General features: G+C 37.7%; 1 protein-coding gene across 5 annotated transcripts in view; it reads left to right on the top strand.

Annotated features, from left to right (window-relative positions):
• Positions 1–12,215, top strand: part of FTO (FTO alpha-ketoglutarate dependent dioxygenase) — a 373,881-nt gene that overhangs the window by 87,280 nt on the left and 274,386 nt on the right. For all 5 annotated transcript variants that reach the window (XM_049702733.1, XM_049702738.1, XM_049702734.1 and 2 more), the window contains exon 2: positions 9,712–9,789. In XM_049702733.1, coding sequence (XP_049558690.1) covers positions 9,712–9,789 — 78 coding nt within the window. The remainder of the gene's footprint in view (positions 1–9,711; positions 9,790–12,215) is intronic.

Below are 12,215 nucleotides of genomic sequence, written 5' to 3'. Positions count from 1 at the left end.
GACTTCCAGAGGGAAATTCCTACTGTTTGCCATGATAGGTATTCTGAGGCTCTCTCAAACCTTCTTGGATACCCCTGTCCCACATTTCTTGCTCCCTCTTGTGGGAGAATTCTTAAGCTTGTATACCTTCTCTTAGTCCTGCAAAGCACCAGGCTGAGTACTGACAGCCTCCCTTTTGCTTTTCCAAAGGCAGTGCTGAATGCTCAGATTTGTGGTCTCTCTCTGTTCCACAGATTCAGAATGGCTTTCTGAGCATGCTCACTAGAGAGCATGAAAAAGCTTGCTCTCACCACCATCAGGAGTGTGCATACCTGCCACAGAATGGGAGAATGGGAGTGTTTGTGAGTGAAGCTTATGGAGAACTGGCAGTGCCCATGGTCCAGTTGGGGGATCAGCAGATGGGACAACCCTAGTGTCTTGTGAGTGGGCCCCTTGATGGAGTCCATGATGTGGTTAATAGGATATATGTCCCTTTAATACATTCATTCCAATCCCTGGCTGCTGTTCTCTCAGCCTCTCACGCTCCCCCTCCTCCCCCCGACCCCAGTCATGCAGCTCATGATTAAGTGAGAGAGAAATGTGCCTCTTTGGTAGCATCCCACACAGCTGGAGGAGCTGGCTACCCACTCACACGGTTTCACTTTTTACTGTGGGAGAAATCTCAGGCCAAGACGGATTCTCTTAGCACTGAGCTGTGCTCCCTTGTGGGAGGGGTGATGTTGGTACGTCAAACCATTCCTCTTACTCTCTCCAGTGTGTCCACTCTTGGATATTTGTGCTCAAACACTGTGCTGGAACTTCTCCACTGAACTCCTCGACTTCCACAAAGGCTTTCTTTTCTGTGGGTGATTGTCTAAGTCGGTGTTCTCCAGGGCCTCCTGGACCTTGGCTGAGAGGAGCTGGGGCCCATTCCTGGGCCATTTCAGGGGCCACAGCTGGGATTGAGGTCTGTATGCCTATTTCCTGACTCACAGGTTGACAAGACTTCTCCTGGGTCCCTGGAGTGTGGTGCTGGATCACACAACTCCCACAGAAGGCACTTTTGTCTGTGGTTGGATGCCAAATTGTTTTTGTTGAGGGGGGGCATACAATCAAGTGACGTCTTACTCGGCCATGTTCCTGACATCATTCTCCCCCAGGCAACATGTTTTTTTTAATGATTTGAATCCTTTTAAATATAGTGATATCAAGATATGGTCTATCTTGGCAAATGTTCTACGTGTATTTGAAACAAATGTGTATTTTGCTGTTTGGTTAACTGTTATATAAATGTCAATTAGGTCAAGTTAGTTTATGGTGTTGTTCTGTATTCTTACTAAGTGTTCCGAGTACTTGTTCTAGCATATTGAGAGAGGGGTGATATTGACTGTAATTGTGGAATCATCTACTGTTGGCCCTTGAACAACATGGGTTTGAACTGTGTGGGTCCACTTATAACGTGGATAGTTTTCAACAGCAAATACTATAGTACTACATGATACTTGGTTGGTTAAATCTGGAAGTGGAGGAACCGCGGATACAGAAGGCCAACTCTAGGTTATATGTGGATTAACCCCTGTGTTGTTCAACGGTCAAGCATATTTCTGTTTGCTAGTCTATCAATTTTTGCTTAATGTATTTGATAGATCTGTTATTAGTTGCATAGATATTTAAGACTGGTATGTTCTCTTGATGAATTGATTCCTTTATGATTGTGAAATGACTCTTTTTGCCTCTAATAATATTTTTTGCTCTGAAGTCTATTTTGTCTAGTGTCAGTATAGCTACTTCAACTTTCTTTTGATTAGTATTACTGTGGTAAATATTTTTTTTTTCATCCTTTTACTTTTTAAAATATTTTTTATTGTGATAAAATATGCATAAGACTTTTTAAAGTGTACAGTTTTGTGGCATTAAGTACATTCATGTTGTTGTGTCCATCCTATTACTTTTAATTTATTTGTTTCTTTATTCTTGAGGTCAATATCTTATAGGCAGGATATAGTTGGATATTGATTTTTAGAATGTAATCTGACAGTCTCTTCTTTTTAACTGAATTGTTTAGACTGTTTACATTAAATGTGATTGTTTATATGGTTGGATTTAATTCTACCAGTTTACTTTTTGCCCTTTGTTCTCTTTTATTCTCTATTTCTGTTTTTTGGTTTGATTTTTCATGATTCTGTTTTATCTCCCTTGTTGGCTAGTCTCCTATAACTCTTTGTTATTATATTATGGTTGTTTTAGGATTTCTAGTATCCATCTTTATCTTAATAGATTCTTCCTTGAAGTAGTACTATTGCACTTCACATGTAGTTTAAGAATCTTACAATATACTTCCGCTCTGTTTTAACTGTTGTGTTATTGTTATTACATGTTTCACTTCTACATATATTATAAACCCAGCAGTGTACTATTATTTTTGCTTTAAATAGTTGTCTTTTATAAAGATTATATAGTAAGGAATAAAGTCTTTTCTATTTCAAATGTAGTTATTATGTGTGATGCTTTTTATTCCCCTGTGAAGACTCAGATTTATCTAGTATCATTTTCTTCCTATCTGATGGTCTTCCTTTATCATTTCTTACCATGAAGCGCTGCTGGTGTTGAATTTCTACTTTTATATATCTGAAAAAGTATTTATTTTGCCTTTGTTTTTGGAAGATGTTTTGGCTTGGGATAGAAACCTAGTTTGACAAATTTTTTTTTTCTCTCAGTTATTTGAAAATGTTTCTTCACTATCTTTGGGTAACATGGTTTCCATGAGATATTTCATGTTATGATCTGTTCCTGTGTACTTACTATTTCTTTTTCTCTGACTGCTGTAAAGATTTTCTCTTTTTCACTGATTTTAAGTAATTTGATTATATTGTGCCTTAGTGTTATTTCCTCATTTTGTGTGTGTGTGTGTGTGTGTGTGTAGTTCTTTGAACAACTTGAATCTGTGGATTTATAGTTTTCATCAAATATGGAAAATTCTTGGGCAGTATTTTTCTTTCTCCCATTCTTTCTCCTCCTCTTTGATGACTCTAATCATATGTATTAAACTGCTTAAAGTCATCCCACAGCTCACTGATACTCTAATAATTATTTTTTGCCTGTGTTTCCATTTGGATAATTTCCACTGCTATGTCTTGTTTTCACTATTCTTTTCTTTTGTGATATCTAACCTGTTTTGAATCCTATCCAATATATTTATATTTCATCTCAGACATTGTGGTTTTCCTGTCTGGAAGTTTAATTTCTTTTTCTCTATTAGCCATGTTCAGTCTTTTCCCAACTTCTTGTACTTATGAACTACAGTTATGTCACTATTTTTAATGTACTTGTCTCCTAATTCTGTCATCTGTGCCATTTTGGGGTCGGTTCCAATTGACTGATTTTTCTCTTCATTATCACTCATATTACCTTGCCTTATAGTCTTGTCTTCCTTTCCATGCCTTGTAGTTTTTGATTAGTTTGATCTTTTCAGTCTTACTTTTAAGCTGTTTATAAAGGAATAGAGCAGTAGTCCAGGGCTAATTTTATACCACTATTGAGGCAAAATCCTCCTGAGAATTCTTCCTGATTTGTGGATTATGAGTTTTTTTTCACTCTAACTGGATTTTTGGTCTACTACAGCATAGGCTCCCATTATTAAGAACTGAACAAGAAATGCTAAAAAAAAAAATTCTTGAAAACATTGTAGAGCTACCAAAGCAGCCAGGACTTGAGAGTCCAGAAGTAGTGGTTATAAGCATTGGTTTTAAGTTTAAAAAATAGGATTGATTTTAATTAAAATTATTTAAAATGTTTACATTTATATGTGTTTTTTTTAAAGTGAAAGATTGAACACTTCTTGAAAGATCAGATTTCTCTTGTTTCAGGGTTGTGTGGTAGAGTGTAGTGGAAATTACCTTTATACTTAGGGAATGAGATTATGAGTTGTGACTAGTAGTGTAATTTTTGCCAGCCACTTTGTATCTCTGGATGGGCCTTTGTTTCTTCATCTGTTCTAAACTTTCACAATAATTTTTATTTTTATCACCAGTGTAGTTAATCGAGGCATTTTATATATATAAAGTTTTATGGAGAGTTTTTATACAGTTCTGCTGTAGTTCACCCAGGGAAATTAATGTCTGAATTTCTTATGTACATGGCATAAAGTATAATTTGATGGGTTACACATAGGATTGCTTATAAATAATTCACAACTAATAAATAAAACTGTCCTTTTCAGACATGGGTAAATAACAGTAGCAAGTGGTTGCCAAAGTGTATTGAGGGTTTTTTTATGTACTTGGCAATGGTCTTAGATCTCTACATGTACTACTTCATTTATACGTCACAGGGAGATACACCAGTCCCAAATCATATATTTACGCTGGTAGTACTGGTGTTAGAACTAACAGTTAGGCTTCTTAGATGCTCATGCTTTGTTATAGACCCCTTCCTCCATTTGAATGCCATTTTCTTAATATCTGCATAGTTTATAGTTTATAAAATGCACTAATATATATGATTAATTTTATTTCATCTTCACAACACCCTGTGAAACAGGGTTTTACAGATGAGTAAAGTGAGGTTTGGAGAGGTTGATTCAGGTGTGGTACCACATCTAGGAAGTGATAGAGTCAGGATACAAATTCTACTCTTCCCTCCAAATTGTTTATTTTTACCGTGCCGTATTTTCAGTGAGTAAAGGAAAGCGAATGCTCTTTGCTGAGATACTTTTTTTTTCTTTTTAAAAGCAAATATGGAATATGGGTATATGAAATATTTATTTATACTTCTTTTGGCTTAACTACTTCTCACTCATCTTTCTGGTATTAGTTTTGATGTGTCTTCCTTGGGGAGATTTCCCTTACTTATGCTCTTCCCAAGGACTAGGTCAGTTTTCCTACTTATTATTTGAAACCCTCAGAAGATCAGGTGCTTATTTTTATATTGAACATTCATAAGCCTTTATTTGTGATTATATTTTGAAGACTCAGACAAAATTAATTTTTTAATGAACCTGACAAAATATGATTCATAGTTTAAAAATTATGTGGAAAATGAAAAATGGATAAAGAATAGGGGCTGTTAGCATAATCTGACAAGGCTGAAGAGACAGCAGTGGGATGGAAAATACACTTCATCTGTGAAGATACACCTTCACATTATGAGTTCATGATCCAGTTAATCTTTTTAGGTAATACCTGTAAGATTCGCAAGCTATATGCCTATTTGACAAGATATGGAAGCTCAGATACAGCTTAACTTTTCACAGTGAGTCAGAAGCTTATTAGGGTTAAAGTTTCTGACATGCAACCTTTATGGTTTTGAGTTGCAATGTGTTTTACTTAAGGCCTTGTGTCTGTGTACCCGTTCCTTGCAGGAGCTACGGAGGTGGTTGTAGCCCTCATGGAGGGGTCTTCAGAGCTCCTCCTGCAGGTGGGAGAGCTGAGACTTTGCACTCCCTCTGGCTTTCTGTGTGGCATGTGTGAACAGCTTGATGTATTTGACACCAGGGTGACAGCAAAGAAGCTGTGAGCAGAGCAGTGTGCTGTAAGGCCCAGCTGTGTGGATTTATCTGCATCTCAGGCGGAGGAGCAGCAGTTAGCCAGATCTGACAGTCAAACACGAGTGCCTTCTGCCTCCACTCCAGAGTGCATTTGAATGTCGTGTGTGTTTACTGACGGCTTGACATTTGACACAAAGAAATTGTCAGAGCTGTTTCTCTTCCCCCTCTTCACTCTTTACTGTGCTAGTCTACAAGTCTACCCCCGAAATACTTTAGCATACATCACAAAAGTATGCACTGTCTAATATAAAGCCAAAAATCATGTCATGTCATCTTCATCTTTGTACTGAATTCCACGTGAAGAATTAATAGGTAATACACTTGAGTTGATAATTGGTAATATGTTAAATAGGCAATATGTTTACAGAGTTCAAAAATCAAAACAATACAAAAGGAAATACTTTGTATAGCCTTACTCCATCCCTGGCCCCTTCTAGTTGTTTCCCACCTCTGCCCCTGAGAGAGAACCACTTGAGTAGTTTGTCACATGTCCTTTATGTTTCTTTATGCAAATACAAGCAGATACTCTTTCCCTTGCCTTTCACTTCCCCATGTGTCCTGGAGAGCTCTTTGTTTCACTAAAGGGAGCCTCCTCGGTCTTGTTTACTGTTGCTTTGTATTTCATTGTGTGGATGTACCAGCATTTATTTAACCATCTTCTGTGGATGGACACTGGCACTGTTTCTAATCTTTTTTTTTTTTAGTTGGGATATAATTCACACACCATAAAATTCAACCTTTTAAGTATGCAACTAAGTGGCTTTTAATATGTTTCCAAGCTTCTGGTCTACAAATAGTGGTCCAGTGAGTAAACTTGTACATACATTCTTCAGAACATGGTACAAGTAAGAAATTAAAATCCTTAGAAGTAGGATTTTGGGATCAAAGGGAATGCATTTGAATTTCGATAGGAGTTGTCAGTTGCCCTGCATCGGAATTGTACCCTTGTGCACTCATGAGTATGAGAGGACTTGTTTCTCTACAGTTATGCTCAAAGTGACTATGCCTTTTTATAAAGCAATCTTAATTTTTAAGAAATGTGTGATGTTCATGAACTACCAGTTTAATCTAATAATCATTCCTGATTGACTTCACCAAGGCAAATATGACCAAAAGTTCTTTTTAAGTTGATAAATAGTGCTATTTATAATTGATCTCATTAGTTAATCAGTAGAATTACAGGTTGTGAATGTTGATGTACAGAGCAGATTTCATCTGTATGGCCTTAAGTTGAGTGATTGCCTGACCCCATTCTCTCCCGTCATAGAGATATAACAATGCTCACAGTATTAAAATTAAAATTCCCAGTGGAAAAAGACCAGTTATATTCTGCTTGCTCTATGGTAGGAACATTCCTGTAGAATTTTATCCTTTCGGATACCTGCACCCCAGTGCTCATAGCAGCACTATTTACAATAATAAGACATGGAAACAACTTAAGTGTCCATCAACAGATGAATGGATAAAGAAAATGTGGTGTATATATATGTATATGTGTATATATAATATATAAATATATATATACACACACACAATGGATTATTACTTAGCTATAAGAAAAGAATGAAATAATGCCATTTGCAGCAACACGGATGGACCTAGTAATTGTCATACTAAGTGAAGTCAGACAGAGAAAGACAAACATCATATGATATCACTTAGATGTGGAATCTTAAAAAAATGATATAAATGAACTTATTTACAAGTAGAAATAGACTCACAGTCATAGAAAACAAACTTATGGTTAGCAAAGGGGAAAGGGAGGAGGAGGGATAAATTTGGAATTTGAGATTAACAGATACAGACTACTATATATATAAAAAGGAATTTTATCCTCTTGATACAGCCTTACAGGTTATGATGTTTTCTGTCTGTCTGATGCACTGGACCTCAACTGAGCCGAGAAGTGGTTGTTTTTATAATAATTTTACTGAAGTATTTATTATAAGTGGAATTTCAGCCTCCAGTGGTGCTTGTTCATCTTTGGGACAGGTCTCTTGCTGTTTAATCTGGTCAAGGTGGAATACGTAATTCCTAATAGAAATCTGTACCTTTGTGTTCCCTATTATATGCAGATTAGCTTTATGGACTCTCCTGAAGAGATTTTAAGGTGGTATTTGTAAGGTGGAGCCATCTCAAAGTCTGAGAGATCATGTGCATTTCAATTGTTCAAGCCTTTAACATCTTTTTAAACATTAAAACTTTTGGGGGGGCATGTAAGTGTTCTGTCTATAGAAAGGACTGGTAAAAGATTCATAGGAAAATGCAGGCTTTCCTGAACCTGAAGTGAAAATTGAGGTGTAGGTTTTGATTAAGTTTGTGATGGACTGCATAAATGTGCAAGTATAGGCATGAAAACATCGTTAGTTCTTTCTGTGTCCCAAATAATGACTAATGTGGAAAACAGATAAACCTCTTAACCAATGATTTATATAAACCAATGGTTTGTGTTAGTATTATGGGTCCTTTGTAAAGGAAGATTCTTCATAGTTTAACTGGTAAGCCAGTCTTATCATTACAGATGAGAAAGTACCTTTTAGACAAAGCAGAAAGCTTTAATTATATAAACAGACTAGAATTTTGCATTAGAGTAAAGTGTACTCTTTTGCCTCTCTTAGGTCAACTGGTTGCCATTTTTCTATTCCCTTTTTTCTTTATTCACTTTGGATAATTATAAAAAAGATCCAGAAAGGACTTGAGTTCTGCCTGAAGGGGTATTTGCTCTGGACTACTCTGATGGGTTAGTGTGAGAAGGCTGCCCAGAGATGGGAGAGGATGATTCTCAGGGCCACCATGTCTGGTTGAGCAGGTTGTTCACTGCATAAAGACAGTGCCCATTGGGACAGGTTGGGGCTAAAATCCAGTTTGTGTTCTCCAAGTCATGCTGTAGGGAGTAGGGGGGCATCAACCCAGAGTAAGACACACCATTTTCTAATTCTTATAAAAGTGCCTTAATGGCTGACAACAGCCTGAATAACACATTGTACTGCAGCTTTATTTGTTTCTGCCTTTTCTGTTTTTTTCTTTCAGAAAATTTCTGTAGTATATAGGTGATTTCTATGTGTATGTGTGTCTGTGTACACACATATATATATATGCTATTTATATGCCACGTACACACACACACATATCACACATGCTTGAATATAAGGTTAGATATTCTTTGAAAAAAATCCCTCATAAGGAGGGTGTCATCTTGTATGTATTTGGTTCCTTATAAAGTACTTTATAATGCGGGGTCGTTTCTTAGTTACCTTGTTTGAACAGCATGGGTACTATTTGGAAGACAAAGTAGCTTGAAATGGCCTCAGACAATACTAGTTGTGGGTGCTTGAAAAGATTTCTTTATCAAATTGGAAAAGAAAAGAAGCAAAGATATTCAAGATACATTTAGTAATTATTCTAGGGATGAAAGATCACTTTTAAAAAGTAATGTGGGGCTTCCCTGGTGGCGCAGTGGTTGAGAGTCCGCCTGCCGATGCAGGGGACACGGGTTCGTGCCCCGGTCCGGGAAGATCTCACATGCCGCAGAGCGGCTGGGCCCGTGAGCCATGGCCGCTGAGTCTGCGCGTCCGGAGCCTGTGCTCCGCAACGGGAGAGGCCACGACAGTGAGAGGCCTGAGTACCGCATAAAAAAAAAAAAAGTAATGTGTAAGTGGATATGATCTCAAATAAATGTATACAGGATGAATAAATTCTCCAAATACCCTGACGTTATGTAAATGGATACCTGTGGCTTGGTTGGAGAGTTTCAGTGATGGTAAGGATTCGAAAACTGCTGTGTCTCAAGCAGATTATACAGGCAGGAAGATCTGTTCTGGAAAACTGATTGGATAATTAAATTTGAGTTTGATTGGATAACTCAAAAGGTGACTCTAGTGATGAAGAAAAAGACCCTGATGTTAAAGATACATGTCAAGAGTGAAGCAAATTGCTTCCTGAAATGTGAGAGTGAATAAAATGATTATGTCTAAGTTAATGTTTTATATGATGTATAATTTAAATGCAAGTAATTAAATGAATACATTTTATAATTGACTTTTGACTAATTTCTCTCTCGAAAAGTTTGTACATTCAAGTTGGCTAAATTTTGGAGGGTAGTCTCTTATGGGAAAAAATAAGGGATTGTCTAATGTTTTGGGTCAGTTTATATTCAGTCACCTGTAATCATTATTATTTTTAAACAGAAACTGAGGCTTCTTGAAGAGCTTGAAGACACTTGGCTTCCTTATCTGACCCCCAAAGATGATGAATTCTATCAGCAGGTAAGGTCTTTTAATATTTGTCCATTTGCCCTGATTTTTTCCTGCTCTACCTTATTTTATCTATGAAGCCACTGTGGTCTAGAGAGGTTAAATGAGAGGTGAAGTGGTCTGAGTCGGTCATCCAGTGTCTCCTCACCCCCAGAATATATAAATTCCTGCACAATCTGCTTTCTGCTCTGAACTTAGTGCTTTAGCATAGTCGACTGTCTTTTCTTCCCCAAGCATTCTGTGTTCTTCCTCACTCCTTGCTTCTGCTCCTTCTGTTTCTGCTGCATAGAATATTCTTTTGCCCCTTATCCTGTTGCCAGATGACTAATTTTTCAAGACTTCACTTAAACATCGCCTCCTTTGTGAAAGTTTCTTTACTTACCTTACCTACTAATAGAATTGACTGCACTCTCCGCTGTGCTCCTCCTTGTACCTTATAAATAACTTGATTGTACCTATCACATTGTATTGCAGTTGTGCGATTCTGTGTCTCTCCCCCTGAATGAGTCAGCACTCTTTCAATTGCAAGTGACAAAATCACAAACAAATTCATTGTGACAAAAAAGGGAATTTATTGACTTACTTAACTTGGATGTCAAGGAGCACATGGCCGAATCCAGTTTCTCGAAAGATGTCATCTGATCACTGTTTTTCTGTTTCTCGGCTTCGCTTTTTTCTGTGTGGCTTCATGCTAGATAGGCTCTCCCCTGATAGTACAGGAGGACTCTGACAGCCCAGGGGGGTATGTGGTCTTAAGCACATAGGATCTTAGAAGAAGGTGGTGATTTCTTTTTTCCTGGTCTGTCTGATTCCCCCAGTAATGATCTCGTTGGCCTGGTTAGAGGCATGTGCCTATCCCTGAATCAGTCATTGTGTTCAAGGGAGTGAGATGCTCCTGTTTGCCTGGCCTAGTTTCTGCACCCACTCTTGGAGTAGGGTTGGAGTATGACCATTCCCACTCGCATTGCATGGAGTGTGAGTCAGAGATGGATGGTTTTCCCAAAGGAAAACTGGAGCCCTGTTCCAAAGAAGGAAAGAAAGGCATGCTGAGCAGTAAAAATAGTACCTTTTCATCTCTTCTTTCCTACTGGAATGTTAGCTCTTGGGGTATAAGAATTGGGTCACATCAGCTTGGTTTCTCCAGCACCTAGCATATGCTTGTCGTGCATATAGCTGATTCTCAGTAACCATGGAAAGAAGAGAGGAAAGAATGAGCTTACCCGTCTAGAATCCCAGGTCTCTCGTGCATCCTCAGTTCCAGGACATCATCTGTCATCTCCACTGTCATTAGAACTTTGCTACCTTTCACCTGGACAGCCCTTTTATGGATTGCTCTAGTTTTCTTTGCCCCTCTTTAAAGCTGTAGTAGACTTTTTTTTTTTTAAAACCAAAACATAAATCCAAGCATGTCAACATTCTGCTTCAAATCCCACAATGGTCTGTTGCCCGGCTCCTGCATTTCCAGCCTCGTCTTCCCCATGTTTTTACCTTTGTACACACACTGGGTTTTGGCAGTAGCTCAGACTGGCTGTGCAGTATTATATTTTGGGTCTTCCTCCTACATCCTTTCCATCTTCCTTCCTTGGAGGGCTTCTGCGTTACCTGTTATTAGTAACAGTTCACGTGTCATCTCCTGTAGGATGCTTCCCTGACACGTCTATAGCCCAGAGGTGGTCTCTGCTCCCTCTCGTGTGCACTTGTAGTACTTCACGTGTACCTTAATTATCTCAGGTCATTGGAATGATTTTATATGCTCCTTTCCCTCATTCTCTGTACTGTATATAGGGCCTGGCACCTAGTAGGTATTTAATTAGTTTGCTTGAATGGATGAATGAATTAATGTATGCATTAGCTCATTTAAGAAGCAAGACAGATATAATAATATCTGGTGTGATTTTAATTTTGTTTTACACACAAATGCTCCTCCCCAGGGAGGTGGCCTCTAGAACAATCTGCGGGACTGATACAGAAATGTTATTTCCCAGACTGGTAGACTTCTCTATTTTGAACTTTTCTAGTTTTCCAAATTATCTAAATGAACATGTATTCTTTTGTAATCAGGAAAAAAATAATTTTAAAAAGTATCCTTAAAAGTATCCCAAATGTAATCAGTTCTTAAATCCTTGCTAATATTTTCATAGATAGGAGCTTCCTGGTACATGGTAATGCACATTATTATAAAGCAACTTCTGAGCCTTTTTAGCTTTTGTATGATGAAAGTAGTGCATGAGCAATTAAACAACAAGGATAGCCCAGGTGCTGTGAGCCAGCCATACGCTGAGCCACAAAAGGAGACTCCAAGGCAAACAGAACAACTATCAAGGCTTCACTTTTTAAAAAATGTTTGAATCTTATTTTATTTATTTTTTATACAAGTTCTTAATTAGTTATCCATTTTATGCATATTAATGTGTATATGTCAATCCCAATCTCCCAAT

This window comes from Orcinus orca, chromosome 20 (assembly GCF_937001465.1).
Source record: "Orcinus orca chromosome 20, mOrcOrc1.1, whole genome shotgun sequence".
Lineage (NCBI taxonomy): Eukaryota > Metazoa > Chordata > Mammalia > Artiodactyla > Delphinidae > Orcinus > Orcinus orca.
The sequence above is the reverse complement of the archived record's forward strand: the minus strand, read 5'-3'. Positions and strand labels throughout refer to the sequence as shown.